The sequence below is a fragment of the Anarrhichthys ocellatus genome, unplaced genomic scaffold (assembly GCF_004355925.1).
Source record: "Anarrhichthys ocellatus isolate YVR2014 unplaced genomic scaffold, GSC_Weel_1.0 scaffold2, whole genome shotgun sequence".
Taxonomy (NCBI): Eukaryota; Metazoa; Chordata; class Actinopteri; order Perciformes; family Anarhichadidae; genus Anarrhichthys; species Anarrhichthys ocellatus.
Genome location: NW_022280032.1, coordinates 6,621,433 through 6,646,871, shown reverse-complemented (window position 1 = coordinate 6,646,871; position 25,439 = coordinate 6,621,433). Strand labels below are relative to the sequence as shown.

The 25,439-nt window shown below is 43.1% G+C and overlaps 1 protein-coding gene across 24 annotated transcripts in view; it reads left to right on the top strand.

Moving 5' to 3' along the window:
- Positions 1-2,797: 2,797 nt before the first annotated feature.
- Positions 2,798-25,439, top strand: part of LOC116395220 (neuronal cell adhesion molecule-like) — a 40,465-nt gene continuing 17,823 nt past the window's right edge. For 7 of the 24 annotated variants that reach the window (XM_031868960.1, XM_031868951.1, XM_031868934.1 and 4 more), the window contains exons 1-8: positions 2,798-3,831; positions 19,713-19,885; positions 21,143-21,154; positions 21,698-21,803; positions 22,551-22,744; positions 23,084-23,206; positions 23,520-23,690; positions 24,293-24,349. In XM_031868960.1, the coding sequence (XP_031724820.1) occupies positions 19,804-19,885; positions 21,143-21,154; positions 21,698-21,803; positions 22,551-22,744; positions 23,084-23,206; positions 23,520-23,690; positions 24,293-24,349 (745 nt within the window). In that variant the 5' untranslated portion in view covers positions 2,798-3,831; positions 19,713-19,803. The remainder of the gene's footprint in view (positions 3,832-19,712; positions 19,886-21,142; positions 21,155-21,697; positions 21,804-22,550; positions 22,745-23,083; positions 23,207-23,519; positions 23,691-24,292; positions 24,350-25,439) is intronic. The other 17 variants (XM_031869072.1, XM_031869052.1, XM_031869008.1 and 14 more) reach the window with 7 other exon arrangements.

Below are 25,439 nucleotides of genomic sequence, written 5' to 3'. Positions count from 1 at the left end.
CATTCCTATAAACTATTTCAGCAATTTAAGCTTCTGAATTGTGAAGATTTGCTGTTTTTATTTTTCTCATGTGATAGTACACTGAATATCTTTGGGTTGTAGACGGTTCGACAAAACAAAACATTCAGTTTGGGCCCAAGGAAAGTGTTGCAGACATTTTCCACTATTTTTTCAATTCACAAAACAATGAATCGATAAGGAATATGATCAGTTACAGCTCTAGATGATTCCCAAAATGTCTAATAAAACAGCAAATCCATTTGTTTTTGTCTGCTAACTGAAGCCTGCAGCGTGACAGTTGAGGATGTGAGGATATTTCTTACAGTGTGCTACATTTTCAGGGAGATGTCCTCTGACAATCAGCTGGGTTTTTTAACAGTTTCATAGATAGTTTGCACTTTTCCAGCACTCACAAAACAACACATCTTCATAGCGCTGTTTATTCTGCTGAATCTCATCTTGTCTTCAGTGTAATGGCATAAAAGCAGGTCCCACGCTTCTGTGAGCCGTGTCCCGTGATGTAAATTCATCATAGAGGAAGAGAGACGGTGTTCCGGCTGCAATTATTTCTCCCCTCTTTGACGCTAATGATGCTTCATCGGGAGAGCGGTATCTTCTGCAGCCATACTCTGCCTCTCATTAGGCAAGAGTCTAAAATTAAACGCACAGGCCGCTACGCTGGTGCTGCTGAGCCGCCTTCCATTTTCTGAGGAGACACACACACAGACACACACACACACACACACACATCAAAACAACACAGCCTGCAGGAGACTACCAGCAGACTCTCATTAGAGAAATGTGTGACACCTCACTACCTTTACCCATTGTCTCAACAGGAGGACATCTCACTTTACTGGACAGCGTGATGCGACTAATGGAAACGTAAACTATCTCTTCAGAAGGTTAAATGGAGGACAAAAAAAGTTTCCCAAGTCTGTAAAGCAGCATTGCAGTTAAGTGACTGCTGTGCTGAATGAAATGAACAGCATTCAATCAACTGTGGCTTAGCATAGTCACATTACTGAATACTAAATATCTTATATTTCAGAATTTAAATTCATATAGATGTATTTCGTAAAAGATACTCTAATAATTTCCCCAGGATGAATCATTTATGATGCAGCTCTACTATTTTGTAGCTAAGGAGAAGCCTTTATTGGCCACTTGGAGGCAGCACAACCAGCTGTAACCACAACACCGATGTACTATCACTTTTTAAAGTTGACATGGCTAATGTGTTAACGAATGGTTTCTTATTCACACCAGCTATGGAGCAACATTATCATTCATTTGGAGTCGTGTTTCTGGCCGATAATGAATGTTGGTTCTTTTGATATTCATTTGATATTATCTCTTCAGGCACTAAACGTTATGTTCTGTGTGACATGTGTTGGTGGGCAGGTAATGTACAGTGGAGTGTTTTTGAATGCTGTGAGCAGTGAGAGTGAACCAGTGGGCTATAAAACCAAAACAGGCAGTTGATGGACACTAAAAACCCTCAATAGAGCTCAGAGGAACTGTAGAGTCAGGTGATGCTTTTGGGTCCCACATTCATTTGATCAGGTGTTAACATAAAGATATTCATTAGTTTCTGTTACGTCTAATCGTTTCTCCTTGTAAAATGCTGGTACACCATCTATATTCAGCTGTCTGTTTCGTTTGTCGGCACCACACGAGAGCGCTCCCCAAGGCTTTGAGGCCGCCGCGTGTCTCCTGCTGTGTGGTGTTTTGTAGTCCCGCTCAACTGTCGGCATCCGATCTCAGGCGATTTTCAGTCTTGTTTCTCTCTTCTTATCACCATGGCAGCCGAGCTGGACTGAGCTCAGCTCACCTCTGTGGTGTCGGAGAGCTGAGGTGGCGTGGCGGGATGGCTGGCTCGATGTCATGGGGGGGGGGGCGCTTTTGATGGGATCAGCCCTCCTTCAGTTCATTCAAACAGGATGTGGAAAGGTCATTTTGCTGTTGTGTTTTATTCATAGGTCTCTCAGCTGTAATCAGATGTTTCACTGCCATCTATGCACAGCGAGGCAGACATGATCCTGTAAAAGAGCTGAACAACATGATAGCTGGACTGTAGCTCTGTGCACAGGTATGGTGTCAGCAACAATGTGATGCTGTGAATGAATAGTATGTATGTCAGTGGTTTATAAATCTGGGTCAGGAGCCTTTCAAATCCAGGGCTGTGGGAAGTCCAGATTTTCTGTTGTAATATTCTATAAGAAGTAATATTTTATAGAGTCGAGCTCTAAGGCTTTCTGAATCCTTGTATTGCACAAAAGTTTGAAGTGAATTATGTACGTTTTAGGAGAATAGCATTAAGAAACGCATCAAACGTTTCTAGACATGTTTCCAGTGTGCACATGCCGCAGAATCGATTCCTGGGTGGTGAGACAAAACGGGGATCTTCAGAGAAAACAACCGAAGAACCCACATCTGTTATTTGTGTGAAACAGAATTAATGTAAACCTGTATTTCGCAATAGTATCTGGGTAGCAGTGCAGAAAGCAGTGTTCGTTAACCGGGTGGAAACGGCAGCGTCTCTCAATGGGGCTTCCACACTCTTATGTGGCGCAGCAGACTGAAGTCGATAAGCCTTTGCTAGAAGTAAATTGGATCGGCTTCTTCAATCATTTCCCCATCGATTCCGATATGTGTGTCTGTGTTCACTGTGACAGTGTTTGAGAAGAGGAGAGGATCAGGCATGAAATAAAGGAGGGGAGGACATAATAACAAGGTAGGGGAGAGAGTAGATATAATGTAAGGAGATTATTAGAGAGGAGGAGGAGGAGGGGAGACAGGACAGGTTAAGAGAGGACATGGGAGCCTTTTTTGGGCCGTGACCTCATGTTACGAGATAATCGGAAAGGAGAAGACAAAGGAAAAGGACATAATGGATCAGAACAGACTGTTCTGATCCTACCAAATTCAGAGAAGAGCAAGGAGTTGTCATGTGAAACACACTTTTGTACTTTCTACTACTAAAATTAAGATCATCCATATATCATTTAACATCACTTTCTGCTTTGGGGGTTTTGATCTAAAGGCTGAAAAAACTCTGGGATGAAGGAATTTAAGGAAAGGAGATTATTTGCTTCTCACATCTGCATATTATCCGTCTCCACATGGGATCCTGAACGTAAAGTACCAATACTAAAAGAAGGGAGGAGATGAGTAACAAAGGCACGAGACAAGAGGAGAGACGAAGGGAGGAGATGTGTCCTCTTCCAGCTCTCGGCAACAGGCTTTTGTGTCTATCAGTTTGGATTAGACACATAGAAAATCCATGTTCACACTTTGGTTTGCACAGCTTGGATGTTTGCTGTCTTTTCACCATCAAAACTAGTCACAGTTGGAAGTGATTTAAGTACATTTCCAAAGAGTCAACACACTCAAGGATGATTACGCTTAAAAAAGAAGTCGCTCCTTTCACAAGACCAAGCGTTTGACGGGGAGGAGAGATTTCAAGTAGGAACACCCCGGTGTGTAATCTGTGACAGAGCAGGAGACTTCCAATATGATAAGGATTTTAGCAGATTGTAATAAAACCAAACATGGATGAGTAGGCCCATTGTGAAGTCAAATTGATCGACTGGTTGTTAGAGAATATGCGTACTGTTGCCGTGCCGTGCTTATTAAGAAAGATTGTATTTTCTTGTGTGGTTGGTTTAAAGCCCTGGGTTGAGAAATCTTGAGTTATGAGCACTCAATTTTTTTATTCTCTCCCATTTTTGTTTAACCAGATTGAAGAAAACCACAGAAGAAGAAGAAGACGAAGCAGCAGACGACTAGCCAGGGAGGAGGAGGAGAGAGGGGATTTGAGTTTCTGTGGTAAGTTGGAAACATTTCCGTCAGGCTTTGAATCCATTTTTTTCCCCTCAAGACATATCTTCACCAACATCATCATTTTCCAAAACTGTGTGAACTTCCTGCCTCGCGGAATCAAACGTTCTTGTTCTTGTCAAAGGCATTTCCCCTCTCGTAGGATGTGAACACACACAAATGTCAGTCTGTTTGCCATGCCTGGCAAGTGTCCCCAGTCCAAATATCTCCATCTATGCTGCTGCCAGAGTGTGAATGTATTAATACGAACGCTCTCTGTGGAGCTCCTCCGTCCCTGAACGACTTCCACCGCTACGTCTCTTTCTCTCTCGCTCTCTGTTGTGATGCCTGCTCTCTTGCTCTAGCTGTACAGCAAAGGTCACCGCTTGCTGGACTGTCAAAGTGTCTTTTTGTGTCGACCTCCATTTTGGCAGCCAGGTTTGGCAGGGAATATATTAAAAAAAAACGGATTTCAAGTGTCAAACTGTCTGTTTGTTGCATATGGTTGTCAAGGTAACACACCCTCTCATCCTCACCCACTGCTGTGACGGTGGGCGTCAATACGTAGAAAATCACAAAATAGCACTTAGAGCCTTTATTATAAGCCAAGTGGCTCTCTCTTATTGACACATAATGCGTCGTAATGGAGCACGCAGATGTGTAAAAGTTCCCTAATGGCAGTTGCACATTTAAGAGCTAAAGTAGCTCCCTTAAGCAGAAGGTCTCAGTGTGCATTAGAGCCCAGAGAATTGACCCACAGCTCACACAGGTTACTTTAAATGACCCTCAGTAACCTTTGGCTCATCCCCTCATTCGGTAGTACTCAAAGAGTATCTGTGATTCAGCGGGGAGTTGATCTGATGCTCTGTGAGCGGAGGTGACACGGTGTGATGTGTGTCCACCGCCCAGCGGAGTGTGACGGTAGGATCCCACCTCGGCCTCGCAGCACGCCGAGCCGGGAGGGGAGGCTGCACGCACAGCCCGGCGGAGAGCTAAGGGACTCTGACGGCTCGGAGCTCATCTACCTCTGCTGTCGGTGCTGCTACGCTTGTTTTATTTCTGCCGATAGGTATGGGCTCTCGCTCTCTCTCAGTTTATCCATTCATGTGCCTATTTTAATCTTTCGCTTTGCCTCTGTCAGTCTGTTTGTCTCTGAATCGCTCATTCTTTCCGTTCCTCTCTCGTCATCCCGCTGTGGCAGTCGAGGGCTTGTTGTTGTGAATGTGTGCTGCCGGCCAGAGAGGCTGAGTCCACATTTTTTTCAATGGCCGAGTCATAGAGGGCCACACTTAGGAGCGGCAGACCGAATTTGCGGTTTGAAACACAGTGAGGCGTGAAGCGACCATTGTGAGCAGCGGCATTCAGGTCCCAGGCCCTTCAATAGAAGGCCGCAGAGGTTTCTGTTTACCTCCATAGTGCTGTCTTTCACTGGTTTTTTCTCACGTGGCCGACAGGGAGTGTGGTATTATTGTTTGTGTGTTTTATTGCCAAGTGGGGGGAAGGTGGGGAAAAAGATTGGGGATCGGCCAATCAGAGCTTTGCCTTCATAGAAATAGCTATGATATTGTTAACTCTACATGCGTGTGACTTTTGATTGATTGCATAACCCGGTCTTTTCATATACAGTGCAGTCAGAATGCATTTGTGGATTGATGCATTTTCTCTTTGACTCTGCTCCAGCACATTGGATTAGAAATGAGAACGTGACTGCGAGGTTAGAGTGCTGACTCCAGCATTTGACATGAAGAGAAGGACGCTTGGCCCTTTTTAAAAGCCTCAATTTTAGTGCTGCAGGACGACAATCTTCAACACACAGAAATGGCAACCGAGGAGTTATACTCTTGATCGTCTATCTGACCTCAGGCCAGCTCATCGTGTGTTTCACTTGCTCAAGACCAGACTGAAGGCGAGCAAGAAGTGCAGATGGCTGCAGTACAGGCCTGGCAGAGCAACGGCAGGGGAGATGCCAATCCTCTGATGCCTATGGGTTGTAGAATCCAGTCATTTTCTGCAAAGGATTTGCAACCAAATATTAAATATGATGAGATACTTAAAAGAAAAGAAATCTAGTGTATTGCTTAGAGTTACCATGAACCGCAAAAACATTTGCTGCATCTCATTTCATTTCTTTGCCCCCAAAACACTTAAGAAATTCCCCCTTTAATTTGTCCAATTATAAACCTTAGAATTGGCACTTTAACCTCAGAGTTATTGTTTCTTTTGAAAAGCAATGCACCGCAGCAGTTCTGAGATCAGACGAGCTGCAGATGAGTAAAGGGATCCAAACACCCACAGAGGGCCCCTGGGCAGCTCCCAGTATGCGCAGTTTCAGATGAACGCGTCGAGATATGTCTTAGGTACCAGCCTGACAATTCTCTGACGGTTCTCTGTGTCAACACTCCTGTCGGCGCATGCTACGTGCAAAAGCTACTGTGTGAGAAACGGGTTGTGTGGATGTTTATTGTGTGGATGTCTGTGTGTGTATTTCAGTGTCTCGGCAGGCCGCATGAGAATCAGGGATACACAGCTTAAGTGTCAGAAAGAAGGACATGAATAAACAGATAGATGAATAGATGGATACAAAGACAGTGAGGGAGAGAAAACGGCTGGGTGATGTGAAAGAGGTTTGTGAGGCCCCTCCTCAGGGGCTTCTGCATTTTTCAGGCTTGTAGAGGAAGCCGGCTTCATGCACAACTGACTCACAAACTGTTCAGCAGACAGCCCGGAGAGTCTGAGGAGACACCGTTCTATATCCGGCTCTGCAGCTCCGTCTTTCTTTTTCTTTTCCCAACTCCTCTCACCTGCCAACCTTCCTCCAGGCCCTGTTCTACCTCCGCTGCCCTCTCTGTGCAGTTATCTGGTCCAGTCCTTTCTTGCACTGCTGAATTCATCTATACTTACTCCTCTATAGTCTATATTCTATATAGAAAAAAACGGCTCAATTTGAAGAATTTCAAGTCGACCGAGGGGTCACCAACAGACAATCCAACTCTTTGACTTTCAGTGGGCAGCCCTACTATATTCATTTGTCAAGTTAATGACAAGTTAATTAATCTAGTGTTAATTAATAATCCTGAAGCCAGCAGCTGATTAGCTTAGCTTAGCATAAGGACATAAGCAGCCAGCCTGGCTCTTTCCAAAGTTGTGGTTCATCAGTGAGTTATATGCTGGAACTATTTTTCGGACAGAGCCAGGCTAGCTGTTTCCCCCGGCTTCCAGTCTTTATGCTAAGCTAATCATCTCCTGGCTCTAGCTCCATATTTAGTGTACAGACATGAGAGTGGTATCAATCTTCTCATCTAACTCTCGGCAAAAAATAGGCAATAAGTATAGTTTCACATTTAATGACATATTTAACAGAGTGATCCAAGAAACTGGATTTCTCACTCGAGCTAAAGAAAAAAAGATGTTCAGACAGAATACTTGACTGGCCAGAGAGGATGGATTTTTTTTGAAGTGAGAAAGTAGAGCATGTAGTCTGCTCTCTTGTAGTGATTTTATTCTTTATATTGACAGAGTGATGGTTCCTAACCATCTTAAAGCAAGCAATCTTTTTTGGGGCACACAATAATTGCCCATACCAAATGTTCTATCTCAAAGTACAGGGTTGTAAAGAAACTCAGCATGATTGAAGATGTTTTTGTTCCATCTTTTTTTAACTTATTATGCCTCTGAATCCTTCACACAGTGGACGTATTCTGAGTATCGACGTGGCTTCAGGACGGAGAATATTGTCCTCGCACCATCATAAGCTGGTGGGGTCTCTCGGTTTGAGGGGCCTCTAAGAAACCAAATGATTTATGTGGCTGTTAGGCGCGGGTCCTGGTCCAAGGCCAAGTCTATCTGCTCATCAATATAAACAGCCTGCACCGGCGGGTGTTGTGGTGGAATACAAATGGATGAATTTAGATGTAACCCCTCGCTCACCTGCATCTCCACCAATTCTAATGAGAAATCTCTCTCTTTACCTACTGAGAGAGAGAGAGAGAGAGAGAGTAAAGGAATGAGATGAATATGAGAGCACATTACAATAATATAACAAGCTATATGCTGTAGTCTTTTATCTCTGGATTTTTACCACTTAGTCAATTACATCAAACCTCTATCTACCAATATCTAATTGCAATTATTTTGACATATATTGGTATTGTGATACATTTTGCAATCTTAATGATAATAATGATCATTTTTACATTCATACATCATTACTTTTTACATTTTACAATTTTACAGACATCAGTATTGTCATCTTCATTGAAACATTGTGGGATTTCTGGTTTGGCTTCCTTTTGTTAGAATGTAACACTGAATACTCTGCTCTTAAATGATTGTAGCAAAGTGTACGCCTGCATTTGAGTCCTACTGTTTAATGCTATATTTAGGTGACCATAAAATGCATCCATTCATTCGTCACGTGCAGACAGCGGAGGGCGAGGTGGTTCCAGCAGAGCCACTGTACCATTATCGGTTATGGCAGTAATTCATTCCTCTGTCATGTGTGACCCTGAGGGCACAAACGCACTGAAACACCCTCTGGTCTCCCTCCCTGGAGGCAAGTCACACACACCTTGTCCAGCGGTGCTGCTCAACCTCCCAGTGCCGACCTTTTTATATACACGCACCGAGCGATAGGCAGTCAGAAAAAACCTCCACTACCGCCTCCACCAGCCATTATCAAACCCTCAGCAGGTACTTCTCCTGCATTAGGGACCAGTCTCATCCCGTCGAACTCAGACACAGGACAGAGGCTGTTAGCGGAAGCCGGGCGGACTGTTGGTGTTAAATGGGAGCAATGTTTCCTCCGGAATCACCATTTGACAAATGAGGGCTGATGGAGCAGTTCTTGCCGGGGCCATTATTTCTGATGGGGCCAGACGATCTGTAAGGATGGAGCACTGTTTGTCTGAGCTGCGACACCCTCTGGGCCGAACACTAAACCCACTCAAAAACGCACTCAAACTCTGCACATGATGGATGTAAAAGGGAAAATCTCTCAAGCTATAACACCAGGAAACGTTTGAGTCTCTGGTGAGTTTTCACATCTCGTCTTCGCATTACTTAAAAGGGGAGTTTTGCAGCACATAAAGGGACTTCCTTTATGAGAAGGCTAAGTCCTTCGTTAGTATCATTACTACTCATTAGCCAAGATTTCAGTCATCCCGACCCATGAGACGGATAGAAACATGTTCACACTAAGCCTTGTTGAGGCGCCATCAGTCAGTCACCACCGGGGCTTTTCCGTAGTATTCTTTTATCTTCAAAATTCTCTCTTTAATTACACACAAAAAAAACTGTGCTTCAAATTAAAATGGGGTCATCCAATTACATGCTAGCAAAAAAAATACTTCCATTCACTGAAGGGAGATGTTATCTCTTCCCCTGTTATTTAACTTTTGGTAACATATCACACGTTTCTCAGCCTCAGAACTGGATTAGATCAAATTCCATCAAAAGTCTGGATGGGGGAAGTTTTAAAATTCAAATTCTCGTCAGTTCGAATATAGTGTGAGGAGTTTACTCAGGGCTGTCTTTGATGAATTGTTCACCTCCCCTGAGTTGTTTGTTGAGTTTAGCATATGAAAACCTGACTCGTGAAATAAGTGGCAATAGCTCAAGCCAGTGTAATCAAAGCTCATTCAGACTTGGCTGAAAGAGAGTGTTTGGATCAGTGCAGCTGGCACACACACTGTTCTCACATTAAGCAGCATTTCTGCATGTGTTATTTCGGTGTCTCCAGTGGATTATATTCTGCTTGATTCAGTTTTCATACACCAACAGGTTGGATGAATGCTGTGTGCTTAGTGTCACTGCTTCTGTCTGAATAGAGGGACTACAAAAGAAATGGAAGTCTGTCCAATATATTCAACCAAAAGTGTTACTTCAACTCGATTCATCAATTGATTATGATGATGCATCTAGATTCATTGTTTAAAGCAACAATTATAAAACATTACTGCTTCCACATGCATCAATTAGTCGATCTGAATACTAATCGCTTACAATTTGGCTAATCAGTTAATCATTTTGAGGTATTTATTCAGCTCTCAAATTGAAAGATTTCTTACTTTTACCTGCCAAGCTTTTTATCACAACCAGAACAAGACTACAATTAAATAATATTCATCAGAAATAAAACATTTTATAGAATTATGACTTTTTGTATACTAATACAAACTAAGCAATGATGAGCAAAGATGGGTGAACGGACATGTGAATTAATGTCACACTTTCCATGATGCCCATGTCTATGATGCATTATAAACATACTTATAATTCATGAATATTAGAATTTAAATTCTTGGAATACATGATAACTTTTCAATAATAATGCTTTGTAATCACTGTTATGATGCATTATAATGTGACTATAAGTGGCCATTGTTTGCTTCATAGAACGTTTTACCAAATGAATTACTCTTTCTGCATGCGTCTGCAAAATCACACTTTTTTTATCTCGATGAGTGAAACAGTGTCTCCGCTGACCCAAACTATCTCCTCTTTAGAAGTCTCTCTGCTTCACCTGTTGCTCTTATATGCAGTATCCTACCTTTCAGTAATGGTCTGTCTCATCTAATCAAAACAAGTAATGAAACAATGAACAAAGTAATCATTAGTTGCAGTTATGTTTCAAAGCTTTATACTATTATTGAGTAAAAAAACACAACTCACAGATCCTTTGATAAGTCTGTATGAGTAGCAGTGTTGTCAGAACATTTTGCAAGGGTTAACTCCTGATTGTGTCTTTCATTAAAAGAAATGCCGTGATTTGATTTTCTCACATTTTGAAAGGACTATTGTTTGTGTCCTCTATGTCTGGAATTGGATGGTGAGTCCTTTTTGAGAGCAGCGGAGGGGAAATGATTTGTATTCACCTGCCGTATCTGAAAGGAGCTGAGGAGGGGCTGAGCGAGGGGGCAACTACATAGTGCCTCCTTTGTGATAATGGATTGCTCTGACATTCACACACATTGTGGTGTGGTGCGTCTATCAGTCAATACTAACTAACTCGTGGGATGAATGGCAAATGTTAAACAGATGCCATTAAAGAACTGTCTCGCGGTGACACCGCAGGTGACGGGGTTATGTGTTTCTGTCCCGTCTGAATACGCTGCACTAACACATACAACATGTGTGTCTTGTCATCATCCAGTCCTGCAAATTAATCCTTTTTTCTTTCTTTTTTTTTTCCGTAACTGCACTCTCTTTTATTGGCCCGGCTGGGCAAATGGATTCTTCCGTCAGCTGCACAAAGGAGACAAAGTGGAACCGGGGACGGGCGGTAATGAGCAACTCCTCTTACAGTGTTGCATATGGACCGGCCTCGGTGTGGGGAAGCCTTTTGGAGACAATGGAGGGGTTTGAGAGGTCCCAAACCTTCTGAAGCCCCTCTTTGATTGAGTTTCCTGGCACTGGGCTTCAGTGTTGGGGCTGATTGTGGAATGGGAGCTGTAGGTTTAGGGAGGGGGTGAGGACCCTCCTCTGCGCTGACCTTTCACAGACACAGGTGGGGTGGAGTGGAAGGGGCTTGAGGAGGGGAGCGACAGGAGAGGCCTATTGTGGTGCTCTGTGAATGTAGAGGTGGCCCTCGATAACACTAGACCTCGCTGCCTCTGTCCACCTGCTGAGGATTTTCTCACCAATACTTCTTATACTACTTATATCACTGGCAAAGTACATGTTCTGGTAACAGATTGTCCCAGCACACTGTCAGTCTTCACGCTTTGTTATCTGATGGTTGTAAGTAGATTTTTCTAGTTCTACTGTGAAATTTCCTCTTTTGTTTTAGCCATGCAAGTGATTTATCTCTATTGCAATGTCGGTGTGTGGACATTGGTTGGTCGGTCCACCACTTTGATCCAGACCCAAATACTTCAACAACTATTTGATGGATTTCCAATGTCGTGTGTGCAGGCATTCATGGTCCCCAGAGGATGAATCCCACTGACTTTGGTGATCCCCTGACTTTTCCACTAGCGCCAACAAGTTAGCATTTTTGGCTCAGTGATTTATCTTGACAATTGATAAATGCTATGAAAGTTCGTACAGATATCCACGATGCCCAAAAACTTTGGCACTAAAAAGGCACACATATTATACGCATTATACCTGCTAAACATGAGCATGTTAGCGTTGTCACTGTGAGCATGTTAGCAAACTGATTTAGCTCTGAAAGGACAGCTTCATAGTGCTACTAGCAAGACTCTAGACCCATGTTTCAGCATCATTTAGAGGTCTATATCGTTTTAAAGACTGCATGAAAGGTTTTTCCTTCATCTCCTGTACTTGAAATGCCTCCGAGTCCTTTTCACACGGTGGAGGAATTCCAGCATGCTGTTCAGTCTGATTATAAGTACCGACATGGCCTCAGGGCAGAGAAGATTGTACTCAATAACACTAGACTTTGCTGACTCTGTCCACCTGCTACTTTCTCACTGGCAAATTGCATGTTCTGGTAACACGCAGTGGTAAAGGATCGTTCCAGCCCACTGTCAGTGTTCGTGCTTTGTTATCTGATGTTGTTGGCTGATGCTTTGCTAGACTGAATGGTACCATACAAAGCGTACACTGCTCTAAATGACTCGTCCCTGCCTGCCTGCCGGTACTGTATCAGCACAATCCAAACGCCACCAGAACAGTGTTTATTATACAGTAGCGTTTTTCCAGAAAGGCCTGGCTGCATTAACTGTTGACTCTGATCAATCACACATAGACACTGTTTCTTTGTGTTAGCCCGCAGGAGTTCATTTGCTGCAAAACATCACGGCTGCCAGATTTTGTGTGTCTGAGATGAACATTTCCTCCACCGCCTGTCTCGCACACTCTTTCTGTTGCGCTCCTAAGCTTTAAGTAAACTCCACATATTGGCCCCATCGTGAGAGACCCTTCACGTGTGGAGTAAGCCATCCGGTGCGGACACGGTGGCAAACTGAGATTCTAATCATCCCTCTTTTGTTGAGCTCAGAGGAGGTTGAGACGTTTTTTTTGAGCCAGAGCAGATGCCAAGCGTACAGTTTCTCTCCAAGGTTACTTATGAGATGACAAATGGGTCTGGACCTCTTTGTTCCTTTTTTTCTCCCCTATATGTCTGTGTTTGATGAGAGGGTTGACAACTTCTTGTCAGCATGGAGATCTGAGAACAGGAGGGGATCTCCATGGATACAGAGTGCACTTTTGGAGTGCACTTTTGAGTGTCTCTGCTGAAAGCTGTAGAGTGTCACTATATTTAGCTTTAAAATACTTTCCTGCATTTGCTGAACTGTTGAGTCGTATGGATTAAATTGTAAAACTATAACAACAATTTGTCTCTCATTCCACGTATGCATGGGTGTTTTGGTCTGCCGTTGCAAAGGATTTGCTTGTCTTGCAACAGAAGATTGATTTTACGTTGATTACTTTCTGAAAGCTGTTATTTTTCTGTATCTAAAGTGTGTTTTGTGACGTTGTATGCCGAGGATTCTGAGATCCCTTTTGGCTATTCAGGAAGCCAGGCGGCATGCATTCCACCCACTCTCCTGCGTTTGCTCATGATAATGAACCTCTGCTCAGCATATGAATGGCTTCACCCATAACGCACTCATGTGGCAGGCCTAGCGTACTCGAGCTCCATCTTGAATTGTCTGACCCCCTCTCTCTACACTGACCCAAAGACTCTGTGAACACACACACAAACAAGAAGGATGCAAATGGTTGTAAGCAAGAATGAATTCACATCCACAAAATACATGAGCAGGACTGCTTGGCAATATTGAAACTTTTAAGGAGTAATTACAGCATCGGGATCAGCTATCAAAGAAAGGTCAAGTTCAGATCCACAGTTGCTCATTCAGCCTTGTGCTTCTGATCTCGTTTTAATGAACGCTTTTTAAAAGTGACTCCACTCACTTGATACTCCAGTAATGAGCTATTGTAGAAGTCAGGTGTCAGACAAGCATATACAAATGCACCTTAGGGACTTAACGTTTGCAACCTTGCTGCCTTATTAGCTAATAATTTATAGCTTTTGCCACATTGTGATTGTGAGGCAGTGGAAAGACCTCCAATTTGCCACCAACAATTATCCTCAGGAGAAAGAGAGGGCCTCGTACGCCCATTTAGTCACCAGAAGGCTCTCAGAGGGAGTGCTGGTATAATGTGAGGACGTGACTCACCGACTATATGTCATATTTAGCTGGTCTGCAGTGATAAGATGAAAGCAAAAACGCCCTTTGGTACCATTCAGGTTGAACAGGCAGGGATTTCCTCCTTCACACAGCCGTCCCGTCTAGCGGCGCTGCTTCCATCTGCATGCTAAAGAGGAGCTCCCTCTCAGAAGTGCCGGCGCCGGCAGTGATTAGCATTTGGGCAGAGAGGACAGAGAGCAAATCCCAGAGTGTTTTTGGCGTGTACATGCAGGAAGCTCAGTGAATGCCAATGTGCGGTGCTCTGTGAAAGGAGGAGGACCAAACAAATTGCCGGAAATGTTGCATTAGTAGCAGATGTCCGTTAGCATTAGGTGGTGTGGTGGATTGATAGCTGGGGGAGAAGTATTTAAAACACGGCAACATATCTTTACAGGACTGCTCCAGTGATTTAATATTTGCCGTTCCATCAAGTTTATTGAGAATGATCCAAATGTATGCAGCAAAAGCCAAAAAGAATTCTGACTTTTACTTCCTGGTATGGCTCCAGCTTAAAAAATGTCCTATAATGCGGCCTGATTTTTTTTTTTTAAATAAACTCTCCCTGCCTGTTGAATGCCTGCATTTTTAACTCCACATCTGTTTGCCTGTTTGCACCACGTGCTTTCTGTTAAAACCGTGTAGCCTTCAAACCCAAACCAAGGTTTAAGTTTATGATCTTTAATGTGTAAAATGTAACGCATCATGTGTGAAGGTTTTTATTAGGAAATGTACAAATAATGTGGATCAGATGTCCATGTATCAAAACCAGTTTTAGCTTGCAGTATTCATCCATCAAGAGAGAAAGGAGAAGGGCGCATATTCACCGTGTAGCAGATCTTCTCTTCATTGTCTGGCATTGTACGGTGTAGATGAAAGGGCCACGGCGTGTCCTTGAGCTGCCGGGTCTCCCTGAACAACAGGACCCCAATTCATATGTTAACCACACCAATTATTTGCATACGGTCCCCCAATTATAAAAGCTAATGAGAAGATTATGGGAAACACGCGCTGAAGCCGGCCCGCGGAATTTAGCATTGTGAATCCTGTAGCTGCAGATACAAGGCCTGCGAGAGGTATTAGTCAAAGCCACTGAACATTCATGGCTGTAATTCATATCAGTGCTTATGCCTAATGTCAACTACATTAGCTTTGAATCCGCAGTAGAGCAATTAAAGACAGTAAAACATGTAATACTCCTTTCAGCTTTTCTTTAAAAATGACATATCCCAATCTAATATGATTGTGACTTTCCAAACATAACCAAATGAAGGACTTTCTCACATCATCTTCTACATCAAGGCCTTTCAAGCGACCTCCAACTCCCCCATAGATGTTTAATGGCGCGCAGCCCTGGGCGTGAATACCATGCAGCGACATCCTGAGCTGCAGCGGGAGCGCCCGGCAGCCTCGGAAAAATAAACTCTTCCAACCGTATCCGTTTTCTCATCACCACCTTCCTGAATGCGAGCCATTCTCATCATTATACCCCCGCATTCAGCCGTCTGTAGGGCATCCCCGCTGCTCCATTAAGGCCATACCGAGGCTCACAAACCCCCCATTTTCATGAGCCATCAATACCACTGATTATAGGAGTTAATTAGGGTGCTTGGCACGAGAGAAGGGCTTTTTCTTTCATCATGGATGTTAAAACTGTACACAGTACTGATTCAACGGAAGTGATTCTGTCAGCGTTACAGTGTTTCATTACTGTTGTTTGGCACAGACAATGGCAGTATCCTCACTAGTGGTTAGCATAAAGCATATGGAGTAGTATTATCTGTTGCTGTAAGAGAAATTCAATTGGGCTTCTTCCCCTGCTGGCTGCTATTCATTTACACGTGGTGTGCTTCAGTTCTCAGAGCTCGTGCCCCTGTCAGCTCCATCTGTGTGCGCAGGCATGTCCTGACCCTCACGTTCTGCAGCCAGCGTGCATGCATAGGTTGCTTATGTGTGTATGTGTGCGTGTGCGTTGCTGCAATGTGCTACGCCTCTGAAATGTGCACAAAACCAATTCGTTTTGGGAGGGTGAAGTAGCTGGCCATGGAAAAAATGACAATGGATTAATTGAAGAGGCTGGAAGAATGAGTGACCAGACAGCTCAATGCAGCTTTTACACAAGCACAAGAGTGTTTTCTCCACGGACAAAATGAACGGAGAGAAAACCGAGTCCTGATTGAAGGGGGTCTTGTGTAGTTACAGACAGTAATTAACATTGGAGAATTTCATTGTGCCGATTTCTATCGAAGAAACACAATATGGGTTATGTAGTGGCATCTAAAGGTCCTTAAAGCTGGTTTTGTATTCATTAGTTCATTTAATACAAATCTAATTTACCTCACATCACAGCTTACCATTTTGTAAACCATGCTGTTTGTGTTTCAGGTTGTTTTTCCAAGCAATCCAGGCAGCCATTGACTTGCAACACCAGACGGCAGACAGACCCGGTTAGCAACTAGCTGGTGAACATAGTGGCGCATTTAGCAGCTCAGGAGCCAGATCATTCTCTCAGTAGTTAGTGGAGACCAAACACAGAGCTTAGAGAAGGCTGAATAGTGCACATTCATCAGGTGGCCACAAAACGACTTCAAATGCATAATGATGTTGCTCTGAATCTGCTTTGCGTGTAAATAAGCAACTGTTTGCTAACTTGTTTGTCATATACACTTAAAAGGTGATTTACCCAAATGGCTAAAACATAAGTTAAAGAAGTTAGGAGTTTAAACTTGTCAATACACTGTTTTGGTCCTTTTTAGTACTCTTCAAGTACTCTTGGAGTTGTCACCATGAGGTAGTGCCTTTAGTAACTATTGTTTTTTTTATACAGTAGCTCTGTTTATCAGCCTCTTGCCCTCATCTATTTTGAAAAATTGCTTAAATTCCTCGCTGAAAGTGCACCAACCTGCCACGTTTCTTTTCGAAGAGACCATTTCCTGTTCGATTTCATCAGCAGTCTGACCGCTTTTGGCACAGCACTCCAAACACTACCATGTTTTTATCCCGGCCTCAGCAGTCTGTGCCGAAGTGAGCCTTATTGACTTTGGCTTTTCCAGTTCCGTCAGCACAAGATGCATAGGAAGTTCAACAATTGTGATGGATATTTTCTGATTGCGTGTCCACTCGAAGAATTGTATATTCATATGAGAAGTGGGCTGTGAACTGTAGTTTCCTCTTCGAGGTGCAGGGCTTAAGCTCAGAATACACTCATTATGCAAGCTTCTGCCTCATGTCACATCGGTAAAGTGAAAGTTTTAGAATTAAGAACTTGAATACTCCACTGCTTGATTTAAATAGGGTGAAGTCTGGCTGTTTTAATTCATCTGTATGCTCTCTGTTCAGGCAGGATGTCAGTCGTTTCTGGTGGTTAGTTTCACGTCTTAAGAGCCCCACTTGAGTTTCCACTGTCGTCCTGCTGTGAGAGGGATGTAAGGGGTTGGTCCCATATCACTGCAGCTCACAGGGATAATTATAGCACACTTACACACAAATGAACACAGGCACACACATAGTATGCACACAGAGACACACACATGCTGACCGGCTTGAGCTGAGCTGCTACACCTCATTAAATTGGGAAATGAATCCTGGATGAAGCCCTGGCTCCTTTCCAGATAACAATCACTAGGCATTCGAGGATTCACCATAAGATGTATAATTAACACATTTATACTCTTGCTGTCGCATGCTGCCCCTCCACTTTTTTTTTTTACTTCACCTGTGACTGTGCACTGCCAAGTTCAGGCTTTTTTTTTTTAAATGTCTTGTTTACAAATGATAGAGATCTTAAACACCTTCTTACATCAACAAAATGTATTTGGCAAATTATAACAATGCAATTCTTAACTAATCGTCATGGGTGGAGTTTACATAAATGGCATCTGATTGTAAATTCCGAACACATTGCAAATTGAAAATAAACATTGATGACAAAGGTGTGTTGCAGGTTTTCTGCTCAGTGCTGTTGCAAACACCTCTCCTTCCCTGCAGCCTATTAGCTTGATGAGATTCCCCCCTCGCTTCCTCCCTGGATCTGTTAATGTCAAACAGCAGTGGGATTGGCTACCCCAGGCGTATAATACATGCCTTCCCTGGAGAGGTGTAGTGGAACCCGGGGGCAGCCGACGTTAACCTTGGTCTCTTCCCATGCCACCAGACGCCGGTGCCGAATCATGACTGTAGGGCAGCACTAACAAATACATCAGATCCCCAAGGAGAACCAGGCCAAGGTCTGACTGCCTAGCCTCTGGTCCCAGACACAGCTCCCACCACCTCATCTGCAGCCCTGACCCGCCCCAAACCCAAAGGCAGGAGAGCAGCACACCGGCAGCTCCACTCTTAATGGGCTCGATTTGATTCTTTCCTACAGTAACCGGCATTAGTATCCTAAATTTGATAATGTGCTTTTGTGATAACGCTGCAAATTACTCTGCCTGAGCTCCAAATTGAGCTGTGACATTTGAATATTGTGCCAGCGGATGCCTGGGGTAAGACAGACAGGAGAGCAAGATAAAAACAGATCAGACTAGTTTTTAAAAGATAGAAAAACGACTCCTCATGAGTTCCGTTTCACCTTTTTTTACTGATCATTTGCAAGCTGCTCACAGGAAAACAATGACTTATACTGCTCAGTTCTTTGTGACAGTGCTGAATTATGCAGACGAATATGAATTAAATTGAGCAAAGTCATTATGACCGAGGAGTTATGATTATTCTCTGAAGCATGGGGGCACGCTGGCTTTCATGACCCTGGCAGTGATTATCTCAACGTTAGCGTTTTGCTTTCATCCCAGCTTTGTCTCACATAAATAATTGCTGCTGGTTGGATGGAGGTGTGATTTGGCAACACTGAGCTGCCTGGCAACAAGAGAAAGATTTCAAACCTGTTCAATACTGTACAAACATGTTTGTTTCCAGTCTATTCACAGTCCATCCAGACTGATGTTGTGATGGAGGCATAATTAAGTTATGTTGTGTAGCAAAGGAAAAGAAAATGCTCACTCCATTAACAGTTAATCAATAGCCAATTAGCCTTTCACCATTTGGAAAACCTGTAAACAAGTCGCCTTGCTTGAACCTGAACACTCTGTTGAACTTGTAACATCTGTCCTCATTGGAGGGTGTCCGCTTAGATGTCAGAGATTGAAGATCCGCCCAATCACACACGATGTTTCCCACGTCGACAGTCTCTGTGAAAGGGTGATGGTTCGCTGCCTGAAATCTGACCTCATTGCGGATCAGTTTGCTGCAGGCTCAATCCGTCACTCAGTCAATCAAACTGATAAAGCTGAGAGTGAAATGGAAAGTAAAGTCCCCTTGTTTTGTCAAACGGCATGTCATCCGCCGGCTGATGTGATCGATGTGGCAGAGAGGCCTAATGGCACCGCTGGCCACGGCGGGGATTAGCCGAGCAAAGTGAGACCATGTGAGCCGCGTCGGTCTGCATTGGAGTACACCAGATCAAAAAGATAGCTTCCAGCAAACTGCACTGCATTGCAACTAACATTGATCTGTGGCCAGAGCTGTATGTGTCTATCTCTCTCATTCTCATTCTCTCTCTCTCTCTTTCTCTCACCATGAGCACAAAACGGAACAAACTCAGTATTATGATGGATATAAGCAGTAACTGGATGTGCTATTCAACCCAGTGATGTTCCTGCCTCTACCCTCTTATCTCTGACGCTCTCTCTCTCTTTCTGTCTTTCTTTCTTTCCTTCTTTCTTTCTCTCCCTGTAGTTGTTGATGAGCACGTGTCCTCAGACAGTGTGACTGAGCAGAAAGGCGGGGCGTCGCTGTATTTGGGGGCAGACCTTCGTGTCACACACCGATGATGGAGAGGAGGATGGACGCAGCACTGCTGGTGCTGTTCCTGGTACACCTCGCCACAACGCTGGAGGTCCCACTAGACCGTAAGGCAACACATCACACACCACAGAATGCATTTATATCCACGAGAGTGTCAACGGACTAATGTCTGCGCAAAAGTACAATTTAATGGTCGCTTCTTCTCAAATGTGAGGATTTGCTGCTTTTCTTTATCAAATGTGAGGAAAATCTGAATGTGTTTTGGATTTAGACTGTTATTTGGACAAAACAAGCAATTTTGATATATACTGTAACTGCGGGCTACTTTCTCAATCTTCTGACCGGCTAGCTGTTTCCCCCTGTTTCCAGTCATTGTTCTAAGCTAAGCTAACTAGCTGTTTTCAGTATAATATTTACCATACAAACAGGAGGGTGGCTGTAAGCTTCTCATGTAACTCTTGGCAATGAAGTGAATACGACTTTTCCCCAAAATGTTTCACTATTCCTTAGTTGGAAGACAAAATAATCAGATTGATTGATTTGGAAAATAATTGTCACCGTCAATCCGTATTTTATCAAATTGAGAATTTGGTTGGTGAAAATTCCCTGATGGTTCATCTTGTGTTACACTGTTTGATATCATCACACCGAGGAATGTATTTAACGGTTATAAAATAATAATCTCAAAAACTAGTGAAAAATGCCCAATGTGAAATTATAATAAAAAACCAAAATCTAACCTAAAAAGCTGAATACAAAGACATTCAGTCTGCTATCGTATATACGACAAAAAAAGCATCAAATCCTCAAATTTGAAAAGCAGGAACTGGTGCCTGTTTGGCATTCTTGCTTGAATATTGAATGAAATAAATATGTTATTATCTAAACAGCTGCAGATTAATGTTCTGAGGATTGATTAATTGAATGCAGCTGTTTCAGCTCTAATCACATTTACTCTACCCATCTATCGATATATGGTCTACATATCTACCTATTTCTCAGGTCCAATTCCTGTTTTAATGTTTATATTTTTGGTGGAAATTTTGTCTTGGTTTTGTAAAGCAATTATTGTTCCTCCTTAAGACTGATGTGGAATAGCGACAAGTATTCCAGCCTGACTTCCTGCACCACAGTTTGATGTCACGGTGGCACTCTACTGTTGTAGGTCTGCTACATATCGTTTGGTTGGAGCTGTTGACCACTGGAGGCTGGTCGTTTCACAACTGGGAGCTGGCCTTGTTTAAACTATGTTTGAAGCTGAAATAATGCAGGGAGATCTTTTTCCTCCACTAATGTCCGGTTCTCTTTACTGTCACAATGTTTCTTTCTTGTTTGCTGATTCTTGGGGGAAAACACTAAAGTTCTGGAAGGATGTAAGTCTCAAACTGGTGTGCATTCACTGCAGAGGTTGTGCTAGTGTTTTTGTTGTGCATTAAAGGCTATGTTTGATCTTTTTTATTTAAATTTTATTTTTGTATTATATTTTGAGTGTGTTTTGGAGTGGACTTAAACATATTGCATGCATTGATCTCTTTGTTTCTCTGTTTGCTGTGTGTTTCTGCAGTGGTAGAGCGTTTTTTTCCGAAGAGCATTATTGCAAAGAGCATGAGTATCATTTGTGTCGTCATCGTCCATTAGTTATTTCCCCAGCACTGACGGGAACACATTAAGCATCGGATCATTACAATAAAGGGAAAGGTACCTGAGTGTGCCGCATGGCCCTTTTTCTGCTGTTGCCAATGTTACGAGAGCTTTTCGTGTCTTGTCTGCAAACAGCCGTCTGGTTTGATTCAGTGTGGTGAGTCTGCATGTGATTGGTAATGGCTGCTTTGTGTGGTCAATACAGCTACAGAAAAAGGCTTAGTTATGCAGTAAAGGTCATGATTAAATATCACACTCTTTCTGATCGCCTTCAGTGCCGCAGCCACCGACCATAACTCATCAGTCCCCCAAGGATTACATCATCGACCCACGAGAGAACATTGTAATCCACTGCGAGGCGAAGGGCAAGCCACACCCCAGGTAGAAATCTGTGAAGTCTCCAGAATTTCAGTCTAAATGTGAGGAGTAAAGTTCTGGTTTATTCAAGCTACGATAAATAAAGAATGAATTTTATCCATGCACCGGCTACCCCTGCCAATTGATGATTGTAGCTAATGCTTTTGAATCTTTCGCTCCAAGTTATGGCATCCTCTTTGCTTCATCTATCTCAGTGTGAACGCCTCATACATTTGCTGGCACCAACACTGCATGCAAACGCACTGTACTTCAATACTTGTCAAGGACCCTCATTTACAGAATCTATTCATTAGACCTGAACCTTCACTTTACTTGAACATAACCTTAACCCTGAAAAGTCTTATGTAACTCTCAACCCAGCAAGTGCAAAAGAGATTGAATCTTTTGAAAGGCTGCTTTAAAGCCCCATGAAAACTTGAATTGAAATCATAAGAATTTCTCTTTAAGCATTAAATCAATGCTAGAATTTATAGTCAAAAAGCTAAACGGCTTTATCAGGACTTGAGAATTGATTGGCTTTGATTTAAATGTTGCAAACCTCTGATTGGTGCACAGAAATACAGTATGTGACATCATTTTAAAGCTATTTCTCCATCCTAACCAGTAAACATGTGTCTAACCTTTTCTCAGTATCATTTAAAACATTTATTACTATACAGTGTTGTGCCTGTACACTTCACCAGACTATCACAACACAGTTTCTCACCTGTGGACACTATTATAACACTGGTCTGTTTTTTTCCCCCTCAGTTTCTCCTGGACCAGAAATGGGACCCACTTTGACATCGACGAAGACCCCAACGTGACCATGAAGCCCCACACTGGGACCCTGGTGGTGGACATCAGCAGAGCGAAGGCCGAGCATTACGAGTGCGTGTACCAGTGCACAGCACGGAACAAACACGGAACTGCTGTTTCCAACAACATAGTCGTACAACAGTCCAGTAAGTGTGGTGCAGCCTATCATTTCATTTTTCTTTCTCCTCCATTATATTAATGTCATGCATATGTCACATCTTTCTCTCATCATTCCATTTTCTTTTCTTTTTCTAACAATTAAGTTGCCTTTTCCATCTTAAGAGCACTCCTGGAAGGTAAAGGTTGCATGTAGGATGTAAGATAGAGCGAATATCCCTTTTTTATTTCCCCTTCTGCGTATTGTTATTCAGTTAGGCATCATCCCTCTCGTTCTACCTCGTCACATCTGTCGTCATGTCAGCGACAATGTCAAATTACAAGACTCCTCATCCACTGATGTGTGTATCCTTCTCCCACCGATGCAGGGTCCCCCTTGTGGTCGAAGGAGACAATCAAGCCATTCGTCATTCAGGAGGGCGTGTCCTTGGTGCTGCCGTGTCGACCCCCTGCTGGCCTGCCTCCTCCCATCATATTCTGGATGGACGATAGTGAGCGCTTGAGTCGTGGAAAATAACGTTTTAGTTGCAAACATGAGCACATTATAGCACACTGTTGCTGACTTGGTTTTTCCCATGAGCCCAGGTCGGTCTGCAAGTCTTAGATATGTGTCCTTGATGTGTCTGCTCTCAAAGAACCCCCATCAGTGTTATTTTCTATAGATTTATGCCTCTTTTCAAAAACAGTTACTTGGGATAATCCACAGAACACGCTGCTATTTCTTTAGTAGAACGATGTTCCGATGAAAACTTGTATTGTGAATTGCTGTATGCTTCAAATTATTAAATTTGCGGTACATTTCAGACTTCCAGAGGCTGCCGCAGAGCAGGAGGGTGTCCCAGTCCCTAAACGGAGACCTTTACTTCTCCAGTGTACTCCGAGAGGATTCCAGGAACGACTACATCTGCTACGCCCGCTTCCCGTACACACAAACCATCCAGCAGAAGCAACCCATCACCGTCACGGTCCTCAATCGTAAGTCTGACTGTGTGTAATGTGTAGTGTGTAGTGTGTGTGTGTGTGTGTGTGTGTGTGTGTGTGTGTGAGTGTGAGTGAGAGAGACCAAGTTAAAGGAAGTCAAATGTGGGTGTAATTAGTGAGCATCACTGAGACTCCGAGAGTGTACGTTTGTGTGTAACGTGCCCGCGTGAGAGGCAGTTAATTCACAGTAGTATGTGCTAGCGTGACTGCGTAGGAGGGAGACAGCCTTCCCTATCTCTGATCCCATCCTCAGAGACGCCAGCGGTCGTCATCCCACTGAAAAGACATATTGTCAGAGCTCTCATGGCTCCCAGCGCTATCTGCCAGGCAGGCATGCATTTTATTACTTCTGTGAGATGTTCTGTATATGCACTCTCCACCAACAACAAAGACCGCTCTCATTCAGGGAAACATTTTGCAGTTGACATTTCTTCATCCCACAAGATTTTTATGATTATCATTTATCATCTCCCAACTTTTGAGTCATTTTACAGATTTCTTTTAATCCTGAACACTCATGTTGATTTGTTATTTTTTCTCCATGTGCCTGATGATTTCAACTTGTTGCGTGTTTGATTCTTTTTGTTGTGTTACAGTGGATGCAATCAATGACACAATGGCAGCTTTTTACAATGACACTGATTTATTTAGTGGTGAGTTTTGGCACCCTCTAGTGTTTACCCCCCCTTCAACGTAGAGCTCCAAACTCTAGTTTTTACCCACTAACACTAACCCTTCTCCCGGACAACCCAAAGCTTTTCACACTCTCACTGATTTATTTGGTAGTGAGATCTGGCACCCCCTAGTGTTTACCCCCAAACATATAGCTCTAAACTAAAGCTGTTGCCCACTAACCCCTAAATCCAAGAAGGTAATTCTCCATCCCTCTGTCACTCCTGCTCTATCCAATCAAAACCCTTTTGATAACTATTCACTTCCTCCTGTGAATTGCTTAAACCAGCACTGCATGATGATTCTAATGTCAACTGAGCTGATTGTGTAACTTGGACATGTAACACCATCTGTGCAGACTTGATGAATCTGATTAATGATAAATAGTGAATTAGCACTTAATACAACTCCTGTAAATATAGATTTGTTAAAATGCTCCTCTTTCTTTGCCTTTCCTGTCAAACAGCCGGCTGCAATCTTTATTTTCAAAATCACTCTTTACCGGCTGCCCTGCCTAATGTTAAAGCGCAGCTAGTTGTTAATCTCTCTCTGTCACCAATCGTTTTCACATCACTTCTTTTCTAATTGCTCCAAATATCTTCTGCTTTGTCTCTTTGTGTAAACTTTAACACACCTTTTCTAACCCGAAACATGCAAGCAGCTCCTCATCGAATTGCTCACGTGCCAGGGTGTTAATAGATCATCATCACCATCATCATAAACATTAAGTCTGACTTTTGTATTATTGGTGTAGCAGATTACTTCTTAACACATTCAGTAGCAGAAAGCAGCTCTTATTGTCTCTAATTCTCAATTCCGTATCAGATTCATTTGAGTCTTTATTTTAACCCCAGAGGGGGATTCATTGGCTATAAACACCCACAGACAACACAACATGACAATAAAATTTACATCAAACCATAAAATATGAGAATATGGTGTGTAATGAAGTGGCTCAGTGCCCGTGCATTGCAGACCCATTGTAGGAGAGAGGTTACATTACACCGCAGAGAAGAAAGGATTGTGAATGTGAAGGGTCTGTTTAAGGCCTGGATCTTCCCTCTGCTATGG